The sequence below is a fragment of the Dermacentor silvarum genome, chromosome 6 (genome assembly GCF_013339745.2).
Source record: "Dermacentor silvarum isolate Dsil-2018 chromosome 6, BIME_Dsil_1.4, whole genome shotgun sequence".
In the NCBI taxonomy this organism is placed as follows: Eukaryota; Metazoa; Arthropoda; class Arachnida; order Ixodida; family Ixodidae; genus Dermacentor; species Dermacentor silvarum.
This window is the reverse complement of record NC_051159.1, coordinates 188,022,438-188,045,633: the sequence shown is the minus strand read 5'-3', so window position 1 is coordinate 188,045,633 and position 23,196 is coordinate 188,022,438. Positions and strand designations below refer to the sequence as shown.

Below are 23,196 nucleotides of genomic sequence, written 5' to 3'. Positions count from 1 at the left end.
TAATTTAACAGCACTGCTTTATGTGAATTTCTAAAGCACAGCAATTCGAAATGGTGGACACTGACTGGGGACACTTTTTTTTAATATACTGGCTGAAACTGCATTATCGGAACACTTTAGTAGATAATACGTGTCATCATCAATAAAGCATCCCTTCTAAATGATTTGGTCTCCACCCTTATTCATAACGTTCCATGTATAGCTTGCTTCTGGCCTGCGGATTGTTCAGAGGGTATATACTGTCGCAATTAGACAATGTTTTCTGCGACCACTACATCACGTCAAAACCAAGCAGGAGAGGGAAACATTTAATTTGTTGCGGTACATACTATACAAGCATTACCATATCTAAAAAGCTGTGGGCAATTCTCCACCGCAATAAGGACACAACCATGGCATACAGTTTTCAATTTATACAGTTTCCGTTTTACACAATATACACGCAAGGAGTTAGGAGCACAGAATTATTGGGCATGAATTAGAGATAAATCTTGGAGAATAGAATCCATCGAGAAGCGTCATCGACATTCGTGATGTTGGAACGAAGGACTTCAACACCAGCGCATGAATTGACGTGGTCCTTCACGCATTGCATCGCGAAGTGCGTCGACGTCCGACAATCACTGTCCGCAGCGGCTATAGCCGCACAACCGCGTTGGCACAGCCGGTAGTGCAAAACACTCCGGAGAGAGAGATAGAGAAAAAAAGTCAGTCAGAACACTAGCCGCAAAACACGGGCGTACAGGCGTTAAAAAAAACTGCCCAAATATCACGTGCGCACAGCCGAAAAAAAAAAAGTCAGGCCTACTACTAGTCACAGAGCACGTGCGTACAGCCGTTAAACACAAAACACTTGGAGAGAGCGAGGGAAAAAAAAAAAAAACAGTCCGAACACCAACGTGCGCACAGCCGGAGGAAAAAAAAAAAAAAAAAAAGTCAGGCGTGGCATTTGCCGCAGAACACGTGCGTACAGCGGTTAAAAACAAACCATTTGGAGAAAAACAGTCCGATCAGTCCGAACACAAGTCACGGACGGCCTCGACCGAGCGGCCGTTGGCACATCCGTGTCGCTGGGGAAGAAGAGCCAGGCGATAAAGCACTGAGAACGAGAGTAGTCTCTTGGCGCCGTTGCTAGGAGTGACATCACAGCGTCCCACAGGCGTGTAAGCCAATAGCGTGGCTCTGCGGTTGCCATGCGTTGTACCTACTGCATATTCTAAATATGCTGCCCGGATCGGCAGTGCAGCGCTACAGGTGTGTCCCTTCGAACGCGCTGCCCACGGGAAGCGCTTCTCATCAACACAACCGTTTCACACGCGCCTTCTCGTGGTCATCGAGTCTCTCTTCATGTCGGTCTACTTACGCCGCAGCACACTTGCTTACTTAATCAGCTCATGTTTACTACAATTCATATTGCTACCAAAGCCGCTCACCTTACTTCGGATGACATTGCTGTGTTGCTATCGCATTCATTGCTTCGCCCTTAGGGCGAAACTGTGACATTTTTTTTTCTAGGTGGCATTGGCCTGGCTAAAGCTATAGCGGACAAATGGCTAATAATCTAATAATAATATATCTAATAATTTGATGTGGTGAAACGGCATCCTATATAAAACCCGTATGATCACATGGGCCGGGAAACTGTACATGGAGAAAATAGACATGTTTTTATGTAAAACGTTCGCCTTCAATTGTGTTTCGCAAACTAAACATCCACTCTGATTGGACGTACTTTGTTGAGTTACGGATTTCATATAGTGTCAACTTTTCAACATTCAAATGCGGCACGGAAGAAACCACTCTCCATAAGAGTTCTATAGGCGTGCGACAAGAGCATTGCAAAATCTGCCAGCAATGCCTGTCTAGCCTCTGTGCCCGACTCGGGATCGCCTGGTAGCGTAGGCTATGTTGGGAACCACGCATATGTCGCAAGTATGCGCCGTAAAGCTGGTCGGTTAAGAGACGCGCTGTCCTGGCGGGACAAAGAAATTATGGACGCGTCATAACACTTGCTGAGCATGGTGCATACAGTAGTATACGAGCCTCTCTTGGTGTCATATAGAAGAGCACTAGACTGTCAACCTGCCGACTATTGACACTGCGATTGTAGAAACGACCACCAACAGTGGCTGTAAACAACCTGATTCTGATACTCCGTTGCCTCCGCGATTTAAAGTCCTCTCTGGCTGAAGAGCGGCAGAGAGGGAAGACAGGGAGGTCCTTGGTGTTGTCACTGGACTCGCTTGCTGTATTGTGTTTCCAGAATGGCTGTCCTCTGTTGCCTCTTCTTCTTCTTCCTCCTCCTCTTCCTCCTCTTGCTCCTTTTTTTCTTCCATTACCTCTTCCTCCTCAGGATCCCTGCAAGTGCCAGTGTCAGGTGCAAATGCGTAGAGTCAAACGAGTAAAGGAGAAGCGCTGAGCTGCCAACAGGCAACAATCGTGTCTATAAAAGAGGGGCACGGTGTGAGCATTCACGCTCATATATTTCCGTGTGTGTAGCTGTTTGCTTGCTGAAAGCGCGCAATGGCTGAATGCTAAGAAAGGTAATACCGGTGTCACACGTACACTTCTGATCGCGATCGGGCCGATCCAGATTGAGCTTGATGCGGATTGAGTGTCGCTTCACGGTCATTTGCGATCGCAATCTTGCGGGGATCCGGATCCGAACAATCGCGATCCGTGAAACGCGATCAGGCCCCTTGATCGCCATCGTAGGCTGACGTCTGCGCCCTCTAGAACAGTATTCTGAAAACGCTAAATACGGTAAGTGAAGGCAGCTCGTTGAAATTCCTTTCTATCAGCAATAATAAGCTGTAAAATTGAAATATTCTTCAAATTTAACCATATCTTGTAAATCTGAATTTGCAGCTAAGGTATTATGCAGTTCTGACAGTTGCCGACGATCAGCAGACGATAATAACTTAATTCGGATCGTTGGACCGTCTAGCAATGACCATTGCTGATCGCAATCAATAAATCCGATCCGGATCGGCCCCGATCGCGATCAGAAGTGTACGTGTGACACCAGTATAAAAGGCTACCTGGAGGATTACAAAACCTGAAGCACCGGCTGTGCAAGCAAAAAATAGCGGAAGCTACGATAAACGATGTGGCAGACAGGTCTGCATATAAAATAGGGCGCGGGCGCTTAGCATTGAGTACGTTGCACGAGTGTGTAAGTGTGCGTCGCCGGCGTGCGGTGGCGGTCTCAGAGTAAGGTAGGTGGCGCAGATTCTCGAGTGTGCTGCACAGGGTTGAAGAAGGCAGCACTCTGCCGTCGCGTTCTCGGTTGTAGTCACAGCTTTCAGCGTAAGAATTGCGCTCCGCGTATCACTCAGCGTGATGGCGCACACAGTATCGATAGGTTGTAACGCAGGCGTTTAAGTGCGCCCGCCGACGGCTCTTCTTTTAGCCAGTCAAATCGCTATGCACTGCTGGTAGCATATGCGCAGAGAGTTTTGCTCGCGTACACTAGACACGCTGACGCATTGCATGCGGAAGCCATTTTGTGTGCGCTGAACTTAAAACCCTTTTGTGCGTCCGTTACTGCGGGCCCCTGTGCCTACAGCACAGAGCGTGCCCACGCGAACTGGGCAACACGAAGCGACCTGCGTGCAGCGTCGAGCTTCGGCCTTCGAGGGAGTGAAAAGGCCTGAGCGGGTCGAACACTTTACTGAACAGGATGTGGCCATGGAATGTGAGTGATGTGGAACACACGTGAGTGGAAGGGTGGACATGCTCCACTTAGTCGAAGTCGTAGATGTCTTCGTCAGCCTGCCCCTCGGCAGGCATGACGGATATTCGAATTTTGAGCGACACTAGCACGCATATGGTGGTCAACACCGTCCTGCTCATCTCTCTCCCTGGATACGCCTGCTGCTGGCCGCCTCGGCTGCTAAGGAGAAGACATCACGCATCAACACACCGCCTAGACTTTGTCACCAACACGACTGCGCTAGTTTCGGTTTCGTTAATTTTACGAGGACTTATTGTTACTGCCTCAGGTAGTGGTGCCTGCAGGAATAACGTACATAGCACCATTGAAATGAAGCTGTAGGTTTTTGGGCCCATGGTGGCTTAAAACTGCTGAAGCACTGCCGAACATTTGTCGCCAAATATTGTGAACAGAGGAAACCTGAACGGGCTCGTACGGGACGCCAGTGGAGACATGTGCGCTCAATCCCAGACCATCCTCGCCGTTGTTGGGCAACGGTTGCTGTCTCACGGGAAACGCCGATGATAATTTTTGTGAAGATTATAGTTCCTCGGACGAGCATGTTGCTGGTTGCCCAAGATGCGACACTGACGTCAACTAAAGTTATTGTTGAAACCGTATTGTCTTAAACCTATTGAATAAAGACAGCATGAATTGTGCGACCTTGCAGAATCACAGCCCAATTTCCAGTGAAGATGTTTCTTAGAGATGTGGCAATACCGATTTCAGGTACCTGTAATTAAACCACACGTTCGAGTGGTTCCGAGTATTTCTCTTTCGACACTCAAATATTCTCACCAACGCACCTCACCAGCAAACATTTAGAACTGCATACACATTAGTGATTATGTTCGTCCAGTTTTCACCAGATTTGATGTCGGTGGCTGTTATAGTTCTTAAACGCCGTTCTTAAAACAAACTCTGCATGGCGTGCTTGCGTACGTTTTATTTTTATTTTAATTTAATGTAATTTTATTTTTTACTGAAAAGGCAACAATTAATCAAGAGACTTTAAACACTCCTTAGACGTCACCCATAGCCTGCTTCATATTTTCACGAAATATAAAGAAGGTGACCCGTTTAGTTCACCGAGGACACCTCGGACGCCTCATAAGGCATAAAAATCAGGAGAAAACGATCGGTTCAGTAATTATTTGCGAAGCTCATAATTAAACCACCAACTTTAAAGTTTTGTTACACCTTTCATTTATTTTCACCTTAAGCTAGGGCCCAGAGGCATTACATAAGAGGCGTTACCATTAGACAGAGGCATTACCAGAGGCACATTACTTCAATCCTTGCGACAATGTCACGCTTAACATGCCCATTTTCATAAAATGTAAACTCGATGTGACGTAGGGCTCCCCCAGTACACTGGGAAACATAGTGAATAACGGCTGAGCACTTGCTGAAGGAGTCTTTTCAAGGTTATGAGTCATCCTCACACATCTACCTTCACATGCACATTGGAAATAATCTTCTCGCAATTTTCGCCGAATTTGGTCTCGGTGGCTTATATAGTTCTTTCACGAGAAGGGGCTAAATATTGCGCCAGTCGTAAAACACTTATTACGCTTAGCGGAGCAAAAATCACTAATGTACTGCTAAAAGTCGTAATCAACCTACACACCTTGAACTTTGCCTATACGCATCGCCAGTAATCTTTCCCTTATTTTTAGCAAATATAAACAAGGTGCCTCGTTTCGGTCACCCAGGACTACGCGTCCCGTATACAGTGAACTCTCACTTCAGTGAACTTCAAGAGACCCAAGAAAATAGTTCACTTAAATGAAAGTTCACTAAACTGAATATTCACTAGGATATGGAACAGCATATAGGGCACAGCAGACATCGAGTCAAAAGCGTGAAATGCAATTTATGGAGTTATGGTTTATAGAGCGAAACAGTTATGTGGCTGCCTATCTCATTCTGAAAAAAAAAGAAAATCTGTAATTTTCATTTGCACTGATGCTCTTAAAGCGCAAGAATGAACAATTAAATCTGTCCAGAGACAGAGAATCTATGTTTTTGTGCACTTCCTGTGGCACAGCTTGGCAGAGACACGAAGTCTCGCATCTTTCCAAGGCATCCTACAGCCTCGGCTAGAGTTACAGGATTTGAATCTGCCTTTGCCATTGCATCTTACTCGTCGATCTCTTCTTCTTCGCGATGAACACTGGAACAATACCAGATCAGATAGTTCAGAGCGCAAAACTTCGTTGAACTGATTTCAAAAATGAGCCCGGGTTCACTGATCAAGTGCGCTCAACTGAAATATTCGCCATTCACTGTGGGGATGCGCGACGCTCACGCGTCTCCTGATGTTTTCCCCGCATTGCTCGCGTCTCCTGTAATCCGGCTTCTCCGCGTGGCTAAGCGCCGGCGGCGGTCGTGGTGGTTGCGGCGCATTACGAGAGATGGCGCTAGTGTCGCGATGCTAACGCCACCGAACGGCGGGGTGACTTGGGAGAAAAAGGTCGAAGGCGCTTGCTCTTCGGGTTGGGGTCGGCGAGCGATGCGGACGTCCCGCGCGTGCGCCGATGCGCCATGTGAAAATGGTGCGATTTTCACACAGCGACACAGTGCATTCCGTCGCTCAGCGACCCCCGCTACGTCGCGGGCTCTCCGCGACGGGATTCCAACATGTTGGTATTTCCGTCGCCGAGTCGCAGCGATCGGCGCGATGTGGGCGGAGCAACGTGACGTAACAGCAAGCACCGTCGAAATAGGCACTTTCCTATTTTACCGCGTGTTGGAATCTCAGCGGTGCAATGTCGCGCACCAGTTTCAATGATGTTTTAACAGAGCGTACCCACCAGCGCCTGAGGCTCAGGAGCTTCATGAACAATTTTTGTTTTTTCAAGCTCACACAATTAGTTTAAAATGAGAAGCTGCACGCTATCCAGGTCAGGAGCAGACGCCGCCTTCAACATACGGCACGTACCCACTTGATCGTCACCGTCGTGAACCTCTTTATAGCTACAAATTGTGTCAGGTGCTTGCACACTCAATGGTCGCTTCTTCTGCAGAAGCATATACTCTTCCAGGAGACGAGTTGTGACTTCGATGTAATTACCGCAACAACGGGGTACTAAACGAAACCACCCCACAAACGCCGCACTAGCCGCACGCTCATACTTGCGCCGTTGTGCAGCGTTTCACTCGTCGTGGTTGCAGACTAAGCGATCGTAAAGTCTCAACGCGTTTAAACATTTAAAAAAATTGTCGCAGTTGCACCCGAAAGGCGAAGCTACCCATTGCGATAGCAAATTAGTAGAGAGCTATACTAAGTAAGGATAGTAGTTTTATCAGCTGTATAAACTTGGACATGCAGCAGCACCAGCAACGTGCAGAACTGTTGCCGACGCCGTCGGCGTTTTGCCCGCGTTCGCACCGAACGCGCGCGGCGTTTTTATATAAATACGTATTTGGTGCCGCAGCTAAACGTCCCCTCCCTCCATCCCGTCCCCCCCCCCCCCCCCCACAGCCTTTCGCGCGATGGAATAAGTTGCGTTTGCTCTCTATATATGAAAAGGAGGAAATAGACGCTTAATTCTGCAGCCCTTCAGGGAGCACGCGCAGAACGCGTGTTTGCTCTCCGACGTGCGTTCGCTCCCCGTGAAAGCGCGCGTCCCTCGCGCCAGTTCACTCGCACATACAGCGTCTGGAGCGCGGCGACGATTTCATCGCCGTTGACGTCATACGAAACCTCACGGCGACGACGACGGCAGAAATCTGCTTTAGAGTGTCCATATAATTGCTATCGCAATAAAAATAGTGTACTCATTCTATTTTCAAGTAGTAACAAGAACATTTTAATATATGGCTAGTTTCCACGTTGTTTTTATTTAGCGATGTAGGCTTGGATGCTTCGTGAGCAGGGGGCGACCTTCGGCGTCGCTGCGACGGAAATCGCGCTGTCACAGACGCATGTGAAAGCTCTCAGCGAAAATCTCTCTGCGACGTGCGCGGCAGAACGATTTTTTTTTTCGCCCCAATCGCGCATGTGAAACAGCCTTCTCGCGTGGCTAGTAGCAGGGCACTGGTATGGACGAACACGGATCATTCGAACGCGCCACCGTTCGCGTGACCGTACACGTGAACGACTAGGCGATGGTGTGATAGCATGGGGCGAACATATTCGCACGCTAGCCGGTCCCGGTGAGTCGGACTTCCTTGATTTGTCGCACGCCCATGTGAATGTTCTATGCGTAGTAATTCGGCTAACATGCACTAGCCTATGAAAGGCGCAATAAAGGCCCTTTTGTTTGTTTGCACTACTGTGTTGTCGTTACTTTGTCCCAAGAGCGCGTGTGAGACGCCACATCACAAATTAGTTTAACTGAAGGATTTTTGCATAGAATGCATAGGAAAACCTCCGGGGATTTTCTAGAAGTTCGTTATTTTGAAATATTCGTTAAACCGACGTTCGTATAACTGAGAGTTTACTGTATTACGCATAAATATGCAGAAAAGAAACAAGTCTTCAGTAATTATTTGCAACGCTCATAATTAAACCAGAAGCGTTAAACTTTCTCCACATATCGTACCTAGCATGGCAACCATTTTCAGTGAATATAAACTCGCTGCGACGTAGAATTTGTGATAAGATTAGTTGTCGTTCCGACGCCCTGGGTGCGTCACAGTTTCAAGGAAATAAATACTGAGCACGTGATCTGGCTTGGTCAGTTTTCCTTTCATCCCGTCGGCCGGCATGACCCGGGACTGAGCAGCTATCACAAGTTCTCTCTGTACGCTGGGAGAGCATAGCGGACAACCTTCTAACGCTTTGAAGTCCTTACTTAAATATATATATTGAGCCCCTCGCAACTTTAAAAGAATTTTGAACAAGACAGTGCCAGCCAAAATGTGACTGACCGCACAACATGTATGCATGAAAGAATGAAAGTATGTGTATATGCATAATTATGTATTGCTTTCTTTGGCAAAAATTGATGCAATTGGTGTTTGCTAAGAGAAAGTTCCGGCAATAAAGAAAAAAAAAAGTTGCAGTGGCTTAGCTCGGCTATGCCAGGATATACGTAGCGTTAGCAAAGGTTCAGCTGATTATTCTTAGCCTTTCTGGTTGTCTCCTACGCTCAACCGCTAATTGCCAGGCAACTACTTCGGGATCCGATGAGTCAAGCTTCTCAGTTCTTCTGCGCTGTTGAGCAGCATTTGCGCTCTCCTTCTCCATGGATATACCACACTGGCAAACGCCACCGCCAGTCAGAAGCGCAGCGGCTCCAGCGCAGTGTCAGACGGCGACTGCACAGCGAGCGAGCGCCGGCGCCAGTGCGTCTACCACGGCTACGACGTCACTCCTCTGGAATGCGCAGACCGGCGGCGGTGAGTCGCGCGCGGCGGCGGCGGAGTGCGCGAGAGGTGCATGCCGGCTCCGGTGGCTCCGGTGCGCAAGCCGTGTGACATCACTGATCCTTGCGCATGCGCAGCACGGCTCTTGATGTGCCGCGTGAAACGGACTTGGCTAGGCCAGTGTAGCTAACGCTACAAAAAAAAAAAATAAAAAAAAGCATGCGTGGCTCAGTGGTATAGAGCATCGGGCTCTCACGCAGCGGGCGCGGGTTCGATCCCAGCTGGAAACGCGTACTTTTTTCGCATTTCCGGCGATAGCGGTTACGGCCCAATGCCGGCGGCCGTCGCCGGTGGCATCATCACGAACCGAAACGGCTATTGGAATAAGCCCATGCTTACGCTGTAATACCGCCGCCGCCCGCTCGGCTAGGTGGACTTTCTTAAGGCCCTGCCTTTCTTTTACTATGGCGCCCCTAGCGGCAGGCGCTGGCTCTATATTAAACTGAGGCGGGAGTTTCGTGACCAGGAAAAGATATTAAGGGACTATGGTTAAACGCAAACACCTTGCGGAACGTTACGGTGCGCGTCCCTTAAAGATTTTTAGTTTAACGTGCCGGAACGCAAACGGGTAAGAAGGACGTTAGAAGACAGGGGGTCGTCTGGCGTCTTGTGCCAAACGTATACAAGCCAGGGTAATCCATTAGCGACCATCCTGTTGTTCCTATGCGGACTCATCTCGTTTAGGCATACGAGACGCCGGAATCGCCGAACGGTGTCAGAAATTGGGCGCGCCATGCACTCATAACTAACGTTTCAGGTGAGTTTAGAGGAAGCAAAGGCTCACTTCAGTGGTCACTGGCAATCAACGAGAGCGACAGCGTAGCCATGACGAGAATTCCCACTTAAGCTGGAGCCATAGGTGCCGCCATGTTGGACAACGCTATTGCTCAGCACGCGTAGGAACGTTAGACTCGCCGAATAACGTACCTAATCATAGCGCACGTAAACCACAGAAATCCAATAATGTTCGGAGCATGCGCAGTGATGGCAACGCTATTTATTTACGTACAGCATGCACTTACGTTTTGTTGCAAACGCTATTTTAAAACTGTCTATTGGAGTGTGTTAACGCGTCCGGGATTCCGCTAAATGCAGGTGAACTGGGCGTTTTGCGGGATGGGCGAAGGCGCGAACGTGAGTGGTCTGCACGGTGCAGTCACCTGGTGACTGCAGTCATCTCCCGAAAACACTGCCCCAACCCCAACGCGAAAAAAAAAAAAAGAAGACTCAGCATTATGCAGCACAGCGTCCACTTCTCATATTATTACGTTAAAGACCCCATTATGGGGTATTACCATTACATTACATCCGCATCGTAATTGTCATTATGCGCTAGGTAGCTAGCCGAAGTCAGACTGAAATCTAACCCATTTGTGCGAAGGCTTCCGTAAGTTCGCTTCAGCTCGAGACATGCGCGTTAGGAGTGCTTTTGAGGCAAAGGTCTACTATGCGTTACATAATGGCCACTTCATGTAAGTCACTTCCTTTAAGGAGGTGGCTTGAAGTCGAATTTCCTGATTAACAAAAACACTCTATCATTGTCTTGTATTTATTCATTCACTCTTAAATTCAAGGAGGGCCACCCGCGTGCTCGATAGCTTTGCGTTGAATTCCACTGAAGCAGCTCTAGGCGGAGAAAAGATGTAACTTTCGCCTTTAAGGGGTTGCCATACAGTTTGAGCCTTTTTCTTTCCTTGCGCCTTTGAGTATTGCAACTAAAATGTGAGACGCGCCATCGTCTGCACACTCGCAAACTACCCCCCCCCCCCCCCCCCCTCGCCTGGTGCGCTACTGCGCTAGTGCTGTCCAATGTTGGCAAAACTAACACCTGTGGTCTTACAGCGCATTCAAGGCCAAGCCCTTCTAACATGTCGGGAACTAACTTAATGTGCTTTCAACCTATCAACAACTGCCATCGCCAGGGACCACCCACTAATCATCCATATTGCCGCTGACGCACTCGATCCGGTCGCATGTTCGCCATATATGCAGACTTTCTGACCATTTCGCTTGCTTGCCAGAGAAGACACCCAAGGCAGCGTTTTGCACATCAGTTGCGGCTAACTAGCACTCTGTGTCGCTGAGATACTTTCGCGCAACTAGAAAGACATATCTTTTGTGGCGTCTGAAAAAGCCTCCCGTGCGCATTGATGTTTCAGGAATTGCAAAGAACGGTAGCCTGTCCATTGTGGCTTTCAAGCAGATTACATTGGAACGTTTTACATACTTCGTACGCTAGCCCAATCTATGTTTACGCGGACCCATCTGGATCCCATCTCGATGGATCGTCATCAAGTTTAAGACTTCACACGTCATGAAATTTACGGGTTTCAAGTTCACCGCTCTTCGCGCTGCTGTGAAATATAGTTAGGGTCCTTCGTTTGTGGATGTTACATTTTTAATTCTGGCGCTATTTTTCAACAGTAAAACCAGGGAGAAATTTTGGGTTTTGTTGTCTGGCACGAAAACCGGGGGAAAATCGTGGTTTTGTTGCCCGGTAGTTCAATGTACTGGATTTTTCTAGCTAAGTTTTTTTATTGTGATATAAATTATATGGACACTCCAAGCGCATTTTTGCCGTCGCCGTCGTCGCCGTGAGGTTCCATATAAAGTCCAACGGCGATAAAACCGTCGCCGCCCGCCGTATAGACTATGTGTGCGAGTGAAAGCATGCGAGGGTAAGCCGGCAACCGCAGCTTAATAGAGAGTTTTAGAATAGAGGCCCCAAATGTTTGGGGCCCCAAAGAGCTTTGCGGGTGTTAGCATTGGGGCATGCAAGAGTGAATAGCTTTAGAATATTGCGTTTCAGAATAGCGTCTTGAGCTTGCAGCGCCACTACGGTGTCAAAGAAAAAACTATTATAAATATTAAAATAAACTATACAATTTTATGATAGGAAGAGCAATTTTGACTTCCGTAGTTTAGCGTTTAATTACAATTGAGAGGTTATTCTATTTGCAGCAAGCGATTTGGTGCGCGTAATTTTGAGTAACCAACTTGACGTGCCTTCACCAGCCAAGCTAATCCACGTTAGGCCTACGAGCCATGAAATCGACAATCGAATTCGGAATCAGCGGCGTCTAATGAATCAATCTTCATTAAACACGTTAGTTTAGAGAAAGCGATAACCGCAGTCACTTCTCCTAGCTTACGAACTTCACGCGTTACCACGAATCAAGCCGAGTTTGGTACTCGGAGAGCCGTCGCTTCGATGGGTGCCGCCATGTTTGTTGACGCAAAGCTTTTGGGGCTGCTTTTAGGGCTCCCGCTAAATCGGTGAAATAGCGTGCCCAACGCAAAACCCAAACCCAGTTAGTGTCTCGCGCATGTGAAGTGGTGTCGACGCTATTTCTTTGGGGCCCCTATTCTAAAACTCTATTCTCGCACACGCGAGAGAGGAAGGCGGCAGGAAGCGCGTTGTCTTCGTTCGCTCGCGGGGCACGGGGAGGAGGCGACGGAGACGGTGGGGTGGGGGGTGCGTTCTGCTTCTGCGGCTGCTGCTGACGGAGCTGCCGCGCGGGCACCGTATTCTAAGTCACTCTAACCGTATCTTGAAACCGATCGTCTATGTGGCTGAAGTGTGCGCCCGCGGGGGCCTCATCTTCAAAGCGATCTGCGATGGGGACAAAGTGCATGCGCTGAGTGTCGGTAGCTTCGTATGCGCTGTGCCTTCGACGTTCGCGTTCAAGCGAAACAAGAGACAGCGCAAAGGTCAATTTGCCCGCTGCTGCTGGCGCGCTTTTTCACTCCAGCGTTTTGACGAGTTTCCGAGGTCATCGAGCGAGATGTGTTCATGTTTACCTGTGCGCGCGTGACCCGTGCTTGTTTATTTAGTTAGTAAGCGAATATTTAAAAATTTATACGGCCGATAAGATCCTTACTTCGTATAGCTGTCGACTAATTTGCTATCGCAATCGATGCTTCGCCTTTCGAGCGAAGCTGTGACTTCTTTTTTATTTAATACATGCAATGGTATTCTTTTGGACACAAACGTTCTAGTTAAATAAGCGAAATCACTCACACGAACATGTGATGGCAGTGAGCGCTGCTCGCAAATTATGTGACGAATTTGTTTCTACAAATCCTCGTTGTCAAGCATTAATACACATTTTAAAGAAACCTCATTTACAAAAACAACAAATAGAAATGGGTTTGGTGATCCGTTTTTTACATAGTTGTGCGTACTTTTTTAATAAAGGAAAAAAGTATGAAATGTAGTGCACAATGGTGTGCTTCAAAGCAAGTGCGAGGTGTTTATTTTTTTCTTCTTATACTACAAGAGCTTGTTGACGTACATATATCACATGTCAGCATTCCTGTGTCCATTCTAGACATGTCGGGCTTTTCGTCCTGTCATTTGTCCTCCTGTTTTTTTTTGTTTTTTTTGTCCCAATACACACTCTTACAACGAAATTAACGGAATATCAACAAGACGAATCAGTCACACTTCATTGAACGTAAATTAATTAGGTAAATGTTGTCTCAACGTCACAGTTACCGTTCGCCATGCACATCAGCATCAACGTTGCGTTACTTTGCTTCCTAGCGCATTACCGCTGTTTACGTTATGCGACGCGCGGGAAATGTAATGTAATGCATCATTAGCACATTCATTCAAACGATGCTATTAAAAAAGCAACAAGCATTTGTTCACTGATGGCCCGCACGGGCCGATTATATTATACCTTTACATGCGCCAGGTTTCGCTGGAGTGTTAAGCGAGAACAAGTCATTTACCATATTCATATATTAATAATAATATTATGATATATTTTGACCACCTGCTCACAAAAGGAGGGCAGCATTTATTAGTTTTGTGACACCTCCATTTATTATTTTTACAAAAGGGCGGAATTTGGGGAGAATTCTGGTTGAAACCGATTTTCAAAAATTTCGTTCGGTGTGCAAAAATCGCTAATTATAGAGTTTTACCCGAAAACGAAGGACCCTAACTATATTGAAAAAGAACCATCTCGCAAACGTGTAATAATCTGTGACACCAAAGTAGCCTTTCAAAGTGTGCGAAGTTTATGAAGCTCAAATTACGACCAATTGGTGTCCCATATCAGCCTAATTTGCCATTGAGTTTCTGAACGAGGACATGATATAATCCTTCAGTGGTGGCCGGCACATCGGGGTATCGTTGGTAACCACCTCGCCGATGACGTTGCCCGACGTGCTCAGAATGGAACATCGACAGTCCTTATACCTTTATCAAGAATAGACGCCGACAAGAGAGCTTCGCCATCTCGCGCGTGCCATCATATTGAGTCACTGGAATTCTTCGCAGAATTCCAACCGACAATTATACAGCCTCGATCCACCATTAAAATTGCAGTTACCAAGCAATTTTTCACGACGTGACGCAAAACTACTGTGTCGGCTGTGAGTCGGAGTAACCTTCACTAGCTCATACAACTATCATATTGGAATGGCTGACTCACCCATTTGTAAAAAGTTGACAGTCACTTTAGCATATGCCAAAGAGCGTGAAGGCGAAAGCCTGCGCGCTCATGAGGCATTCATTAAATTACTTGGCATTCTAATTCGAACGCGTTGTTACTGTTTATTACTTGTTTTTCCCGACCAAAGGTCGCGGGTTCGAGTGCCTGAATTAACTCTATCTTAATACGGTGACGACAGTGACCCGCGCACTATCAAAATTGTTGCGTGAGCGTTGCTTGCTTGACCCGCGCACCATCACAATTTTTTCGTGAGCGTTTGTATATAAGTAAGACACAATGCCGGGTTGGTGTAGTAAGTAAGTTACTACACCGAGTCGTCATCATGCACGATTTCGCTTCGACGACACGGTTTTCGCTTAAGGACGTTGAAGGTCGACCGAACGATGAGACATATAAGGTGTTCGCCTTAATAAGCACCGTAACCAACCACCCAACCAATCACCCATGTGCGTTAAGTGCAGATGTGAAGACACCATGAGTCATCTCCTGTGCCACTGTTCCCGCTTTTATAAACAACTACAGACTAGCCAATGTGCCTTGAATAGACTGAATGATCGGCCTTTCACAGAAGCAAAGTCCTTGGAAGCCTGACCTCACATCTCAGCAACCCGGAAAGCTACACGAGCTCCTCTGCAGTACCCGAAGGCGAAAGACTTAAGTGCCAGACTACAGATACACTGCATCTGGCTTAGTTCATGCAATAGTGGGATCTAGACTCATGTATTCTCTCTCTCTCCCTCTCTCTCTTTCATTCCCCAAGCACCTCCCCGCGTGTAGAGCCGGGAACTGCACGAAGTCATTAACCTCGCTGCCTTTCCTTCCTTCCTTCTCTCTTTCTTCTGGGGTTTGGTTTTTCTATAGCGCGAGCAATACTGTGGCGGAGGTGGGCGAAGCTTTTTTCAAGGCGAAAGCCTTATATGTCTCATCGTTCAGTCGACCTTCAACGTCCTTGAGCCAAAACTGTGTCGTCGACGCGAAATCGTACACGATGACTACTCGGTGTAGTAATTTACGTACTACACCGACTTGACATCGTGTCTTACCTATATGCAAACGCTCACGCAACAATTGTGATGGTGCGCGGGTCACCGTCATCATCGTCTTCTATGAGTAAGCAAGCAACTCTCGCGTAACGATTCTGATGGTGCGCGGGTCAAGCAAGCAACGCTCACGCAACAATTTTGACAGCGCGCAGGTCACCGCCTTCATCGTGTTAATTACGACAGAGTTAATTCAGGCACTCGAACCCATGACATTCGGTGGGAGTCAAACCTTCGAGCTTATGTGGGAGTCGAACCCACGACCTTTGGTGTTAATTAGGGCGAGGTTAATCAAGGTCCAATTAATTAGGATAACATTAATTAGGGCACTCGAACGCGCGACATTTGGTCGGAAAAAACAAGTAATAAGAAGTAACAACGTATTCGAATGAGAATGTCAATTGATTTAAGGAATGTCTTTTAAGCACGCAGGCTTTCGCCTTCACCCTCTTCTGGTGTATGCTAAAGTGACCGTCAACTATATCCTTCGTCCTATAGCAAGAATATAGTAAACCAGCGCCGTACCCTTTGTCAGCTAGGGTAACGGAAAAGGGCGAAGAGATGGGACAGACAAAGCGAACTCATTCGAGCTCTTAACTGCTGCCGCGGTAGAACAGTGTCCCTCGAAATTATCCGGCCCACACACCTTTAAACTTGGGTCCCACTGGTCGCGGCTCATACCTCTCGTTCGCCAGTATAATTAGCTTCTTTATGGATGATTTTGACTTGGAAAGATAGGTCGCCGTTATATATGAACAGCATCTTCACAGACCCTGGTTCCTATTGTGATCATCGCGTTGCCGTCTAAATCCGCGATTATTTCACCTTTCAGCCAATCACAAGAGGCATACTCTGATAGTGACCAAATGTTCTCCATCGTAAATCGATAGGCTCGTAGTGACGGCGGTCTATATAATTGCACAATACGTACTTTCTTATGAGGAAGCGCCTCCACACGTTGCAGATCTCGCGGCTTGGTCCTAGCCGCTTCGTGGGGCCGTCCAGCTCCACGCTTACGTACTCTGGGTTGGCGTTCGTGTAGCGCGGCCAGCTGCCGTTCGACAGCGGCACCGTAGGCCTCCTGCAGCAGAGAAAATACAGGAATGAGCGTCTCATCGTGACTTGGTGCCAGTTGTCTGCTACAGTTATGCATGTTTTTCCTTACAACGCTCGCAACTGTGGATGCGGAAACGAGGGAACAGTATGTCCTTCGCATAGTGCCCATGTCGGCTAATCGCATTCATATATATAGTGACAAAATACACCAGGTGGTCAAAGTAATAAAAAAATGTACAAGTACTTCTAGTTTGGCTAGTTGATTAAACGTAGCTATTACGCGAGGGGCGCAAGTTAACACTACATGCAGCATAAGTAGAAAGGACGAATGACAGGACGAGACGAAGTACGACGAGCGCTCGTCCTGCCTACTTATCCTACGTGAATGTGTTAATTTCCGCCCATATTCTAATGAAAACATCCACGCGCCTCTCAGACAGCTCATGTTCGAGGGTTTAATCTGGAAGGCATAGTCGTCTCTTTGTACCACATTCTTCAATGCTCTGCAGAATGACGGGCATTTTGATTTCTTTCACCCGGTCCTCTCGGTCGAGGGATGCTCTCTGGTGGCTGGAACTGTGGGCATACAATCTTTCGGAAATTGCTTAGTTAAAACATGTCATTTTTACCGACGTAGTTTGCACACCCCCCTCAGATATATGGACACCCTTGTCGAGCTTCAGTCAGTTGAACTCATTGATCAGTTGGTCTCACTTTACTTTACGCACACCAGAAAGCAGGCACGTATTTAGGATTAACAATTCTCTCACATTATCACTATGCGAAAACGGGCAAATAATTAAGCTGGTTTCTTGTCATTCAGCAAAATCGCCGAGGGAATAGATTGCTTTCTGTCAGAAGAAACAATTGCTAATTTCTTATAAATTCCCAGAAGGAGTTGCCAAAATAAGCAAGCCACGCCTATACATACACTGTCATAAATTTTTATGAAAAAAAAAAAGAAAAAGCTCCTGAGAAGTATGGCAAATTTTGTAAAATATATTTTCTGCTCGCTCATGTTTTCTGTTACCTTGATTTTCCGTGATTTCACTAAAACAAATTGTTTTCCGTAACTTTAAAGCAAGAACTTGTTAGATATTTTTTTCCATTACGACAGTACTTTTAAAATTTTTTAAATTAATTTCACAATGCTGCGAGCGTTGGCCAAGCTGGAGAGGGACAAGAAACAACATACATTTAACATACATGTAATACTCTCAACGTGCGCACATTTCTAAAACAAGAAGAAGAAGAAGAAGAAGAAGAAGAGGTAAGAAAACACAAGAACATAAGACAAAATCTTGCACAGCAGTAGCTTTTGCTGTATATGACATGAAAAAATGTTTAGATAGATAAAACAATTCAGCATCTTCATCAAAGTTAGCCACCTGAACAACATGCTCGGGAAGAGAGTTCAAATCTGAGACTGTACAAAAGTACTGAAAGTTGGGCGAGTTGGTATCTATTCATCTTGTAACTGCGGCGCGCACACGAGAAACGAGGACAAAAAGGTGAAAGTGACAGACAGGCGCTGTTTCACCTTTCACCTTCACCTTTTTATCCTCGTTTCTCGTGTGCGCGCTGCAGTTACAAGATGAGACTGTACGTGTGAAAAAGATCTGTTCGTGAGCCGTGGTTTTCGCAAGAATAGGCTGCAGAGAGTGCTTGTGAGTGTCACAAGTCGTATACGCGTTGCCATTGAAGTCGGGGGTAGGCTTATACTGATCGAGTGATTGACCCGGAATACTTCGCAAGAATTTCCCACAATTTTTCTTTTTTTTTTTTTGTTCTTTGTGCAACCGTGTGACAAAACTTTTAGACCTTGGCTCGCATTTTCAATCAATTTTTTTATATCAATTGACGCGATCAGTTTCTTACGCCTTAAAAGAGTGCTACTTTTGGCCACGCTTCGGCGGCCAAAGTTACCAGTAACCGCAATACCAAACAGTTATCCCTGTGCGCTGGCGAGTAGAAGTTCCGCACTTTGTGTAAACAGACCCCCATGGTGGGAGTACCAACAGTTATTAGAACAGCGTCCCCCTTTCCACTTTGTTTTCGACTGCGGCCGCCGCGTATCGCCATAGCAGGGTTCTAGGCTATCTGACACGCGCTTCTGTGTTCTCTTTCATATTGCTCACGATAGTACGTAGTTGCTGGCAGAGTAGAAGCCGCACCCCACCCTCCCGTGCTGCCCCTTCACGCTTTCCTCCTTTCGCGTGGGATATTGAGTCGCCAGTTCCCTAGCGCCCGGTCACAAGATACAGCATCTTGCCGTGTCTCGTCGCGCAAGAAGGGCTGGTGGATAGCCGTGATTATGAAAGGCGCGAAAACCGACCCCTCTATAGTCCAACGTGTGCGCCGCGTCGCGCCGCCTAGAGGCATGCGCAATTTATACGAAACTAGGACTTTCAGGACGATATGAAACTGCGAACTCGCTGCACGTGCCGCCACCAGTATCCATCAGCCCATCTAGCTCGACGAGACGTGGATGCGGTCCATTCTGCGTGACGAGGCCGGCGCAAAATGCAGCATGTCGCATCTCGACGCCGGCTGCAGCCGACGAACGCCGGGCACGTCGGTCACGCCTCCCGCCGGACTAGAGTGCTGCGCTTTCGCTGGCGTGACGTCCCCGTGCCGAGCGCGCTCGCGCTTCAACGCTACGTCGGACTATAAAGTGGTATTTAGAAGACTGCGCGCAGACCCCGAGTATCGTCCCGATACTCGGGGTCGGCTAAGTTTTGCTAAGAACCAGCCAAGCCAAACCAAATTAAGCAAAGGAAAACAAAGTTAAAGCTAGGGAAGGGCCACCAGCTTCGCTGTTTGCCCAGTCTTCGCACCACTTAGTGTGAACCTGCCCCTAATTTTTTTATACAGAAGTCCGAAGTATGTGGTGAGATGGGAAATACCTATACCCACCGCAAAGTGCCTGGAATAAGGCAAATAACTATTCCCATTAAATTAATCATCTGGGGCCAGGTTCACAAAGCTTTTCTTTCGTATGTTCGCTTCGCCATTGGCTGGCCGCCTTCGCTAATTACATGTCTGACATCTGGATTGGCTATAATTCTTTCTTACGGAAAATGCTAGCGTAATAAGTTTTTGTGAATTCGGGCCCTGGTCTTCGCTGCGAATTGAAGCGGTCACTACGTTCCCTTTCAGTGCTTTGTGGCAGCAGACGCAACGGTCATGTGCGCTCCGCTGCCCAGCCGCTGCCGATTAGACAAATAGAAGTTTTCCACCACCACCGGCCATCGCGATAACGCGCAAGAGTTGTAATATATTCCACTAAGCGGCCGTGCGTCCTTTCCAAGGTCCTTTCGCAACGCGCGCCGCTGCCTTCACCTTGCAACAGTTTTGCAGGCGCGCATTTACTGATGAGCGGCATGAATGTCTTCTGCTCTCTAGAACGGGGGCAAAAAGCGGTAACATTGAAGTCGGATAGAGATCGCGATAGACCGTGCGTATATAATAGTGGCTTCATTATCGCTTCTCGGCCTTTTGGCTAAAATCAAAATGTAGATCACGTTATCGCGGTATATGTTTGTAAATGGGGTGATACAATTTTAGTAGGCATCAATTTATAAGTATCATCATAAGTATCAATTCGATGTAAGTTGACTGGACAGTTATGATTATTTTAAGTTAACTGCAGTATAACATGGCTTCTCCCAGATGTTCACGGTGTAGTAAGGGGATTCTCGAAATCGCATCATCGTCAACACTCCCTTTGTCAACCCGCCGCGCTCACAACCTCCCTGCTTGTCTATATACCCTGTTCTAACGAAGGCGGCGATGGCGGCGACCATGTCGGCCATGAGGCGTCCCTCCTGGTCCGTGTGTTTGACGGCGTCGTAGAGCGCCCGGTCCGGGAGCACGGCCTCCGTGTAGCGGCTTGGGTCCCCATAGAAAGGCAGCGAGCCGAGGACGAAGGGCACGTCGTCGCCGTGCGTCGCGCCGTACCAGCGGGGCCAGAGGCTGTAGCTGGGCCGGTGCGCGAAGACGTAGCGGTAAACGGGCAGGCCCTGGTCGGCAGCCACCTCTGCGAAGAAGTTCGAGGCACACACGAAGAGGCCCTCGCCGGCCGCGTCCTGCAGGGTGCGCAGCACCGACTCTTTGTCGCCCGGATGCTCGTCAGGGAAGTAAGCCTCGGTCACCATCTTGGCCGAGCCGCCAGGAATCTGCCGGTGATGAGAGGGTAGATCGAGTTAGCAGAAAAAAAAAGAAAGAAAGACGCGGACGATGCACGTGCGGACGCGTGCTACACTGAAAATCTTTATTGTGCGCAAAAGAAAAACCCGCCGTCATTCCCTCCTCAAAAAAGAACTTCGTCTGTCTGTATTTTTTTACTACTGCAAAAAAAAGAAAAAAAAAGAAAAGATTACGATGATGCTTCATAATACCCTCATGTATACATCGTCGTCGGATACCATTTGGTTGGATAACAATCGACTCAACATGCATAGCAGAAAAATTGTCTGCGGAGAGCTCCGTTTTGTACGGGCTTTTCTTTGAGCGAAACACGAAGCTCAACTTTCGAAAGCTAACCTTGAACAGAGCGCTGATGATAGCCGTGGCGGTGGTGCGGTGGTCGATGTCAATGTAGCTTCGCACAAAGGGCGCCAAGCGGAAAGCGATGTCCATGAACAGGGACCCCTCGTCTTTCATGGTCCCGATCATCACCTCTGTGCTGCGGATCTTGTTTCGCCAGGTGCTGAGGAACGTACAGTCCTTGGGTACGTAGGCGTCACCGCTGACCGGCGCGTAAATTGTCTTGCGCGGGTCCACGCCGTTCAGCAGCCGGAGGAAGTCCTGCTTGTCTACGGTCCGAAGGCAGTCCATGACGTCGGCCAGGTCGCGGGGCTTCCAGCTGACGCATTTGACGTGACGCGCGAGACTCATGACATAGTCGACGCCCTTCGCTGCTACGGTGAAGACGACGTTTATCGGGCTTCCGCTAAGCATGATGATTCTCTTGAACAACCCTTCGCTGTAGGGCGAGACCGTGTGTATGGCCGCCGAGATGGCGCCGGCGCTCTGGCCCAGGAGCGTCACCTGATTCGGATCACCGCCGAAGAAGCGGATGTTCCTCTGGACCCACTTGAGGAGCATATTCTGGTCCCAGAGACCCCAGTTGCCCGGGACATCCTCCGTTTCGGCGGAGAGAAATCCGAAGACGTTGAGCCGGTAGTTGAAGCTCACGAAGATGATGTTGGACAGTGCCACAAAGTTGGCTCCGTCGTGGAGGAAGATGGCAGAGTCGCCCCACTGGAATGCGCCACCGTGGATAAAAATGACGACGGGAAGGTTCACCTGGCAGGAAACGGTGCCCTTGCACGGCGCGGTCGGCCTCCACACGTTCAGGTAGAGACAGTCCTCCGAGTTGTATGCCCCGTAGTAAAGTGTCACATTGTCCGTGTGGAAGTGGTTTGTCTGGGCGCATGGCGGGGGCTTGGACGTCGCTCGGAACGTTCCGTTCCACGGCCTTGCCGGCACGGGCTTGCGGAAGCGCAAATCTCCGACGGGTGGCTCTGCGTAAGGTACACCGTAAAAGGCGTCCACTTCTTGTCCACTCACGGTCAGTGTCTGTCCGGCTACGAGTCCGCACTCCGTGCGCACGATTGGCGCGCTCTCGGGAAGCGTGTCCAGAGCTGATGCGGATAATACCACGACGGAGAAGACGGCGCTCAGCGAGTTTCTGAGGACAGCGTTCATCGCTCCCGCTGTGCTTCCTTGACTGCGCGTGTCTGATGAGCGAATGCTAAGCGAGACACCTATAACCGAGCGCTCTCGCCACTTTCTTGGCTCCAGTCTAGGAACGAAACTGGATGGAAGAGGCGGTGTTGGTAAACTCCGCGGGATGTATATAGACGCTGTGCGTGCACCTTTACTGCATAGATAACGGTGGGTCAGGCGCGGCCGATGAACGGTGGCACTTGCCAAGTTTCCTGCTTTTATTCTTGCATTCAGTACTGGCGTGGTGCGGATGTAACAGATTGTTATCTGTTCACTTAGTCGGCTTCGCTTGAAACTTGCATATGGTGCAATGTCGATGTAGGTCTGTTTTCTTTTCGAGATATATCGGATATACCTACTCGCCTACAAAAAAAGAAAAAAAAGAAACCTGTACAGTAAGCCGGTCTGCTGCGTAACTGCAACGAACGACTGAAGAAATATATGTCGACAAGCTGAAATATTTATTAAATTGAACCTAACCGCAAGTTTGCGTACCGTCAATACAGTTTAGCTTCAATGTGCACGCGCCTTTTGTTAATCTTATTCTGTGATGGATCTGCGCGAGGTTCTCATCAAGAAAAAACAGGCAACACAAGGCTTTCGAATTTTCTCGTTTTCAAAAGAGACAATCGAGAACAGTCAGAGTCGTGTTTCTTTAAAAACACGTTGTTTCATTTCTCTCATCTCTCGTTTTTTCTTCTTTTTTTTTAACTCTATGCGAGCATTCCTTTGAGATGTCGTGACTGCCTTGGTACCATATACTAAATTAGTTGTCGCACAGAAAGCAAAATGTGCGCGGTTGATGTTGACC

At 48.0% G+C, this 23,196-nt stretch overlaps 1 protein-coding gene across 2 annotated transcripts; it reads right to left on the bottom strand.

The window, feature by feature from the left end:
• Positions 1-1,577: 1,577 nt before the first annotated feature.
• On the bottom strand, positions 1,578-22,426 carry LOC119457111 (acetylcholinesterase-1). Of its 2 annotated transcripts, none has more exons than XM_037718936.2 (4): positions 21,198-22,426; positions 20,424-20,830; positions 16,528-16,677; positions 1,578-2,358 (listed from the first exon to the last, which is right to left on the bottom strand). In XM_037718936.2, the coding sequence occupies exons 1-4, from the start codon at positions 22,362-22,364 to the stop codon at positions 2,070-2,072; spliced, it is 2,013 nt and encodes a 670-aa protein (XP_037574864.2). In that variant the 5' UTR covers positions 22,365-22,426; the 3' UTR covers positions 1,578-2,069. The 2 variants fall into 2 exon arrangements, with proteins under 2 accessions (XP_037574864.2, XP_049525923.1); XM_049669966.1 differs by lacking the exon at positions 1,578-2,358 and adding an exon at positions 3,277-3,895.
• Between the last annotated feature and the right edge of the window lie 770 nt (positions 22,427-23,196).

Excerpts from the sequence above, each read along its gene's own strand:
- LOC119457111 (XM_037718936.2), bottom strand. The coding sequence starts at position 22,364 with ATGAACGCTGTCCTCAGAAACTCGCTGAGCGCCGTCTTCTCCGTCGTG. Across the intron at positions 16,678-20,423 it reads GCCGCCTTCGTTAGAACAGG|GAGGCCTACGGTGCCGCTGT; the intron begins GTATATAGACAA and ends TCTCTGCTGCAG. Across the intron at positions 2,359-16,527 it reads AGGCGCTTCCTCATAAGAAA|GGATCCTGAGGAGGAAGAGG; the intron begins GTACGTATTGTG and ends TGGCACTTGCAG.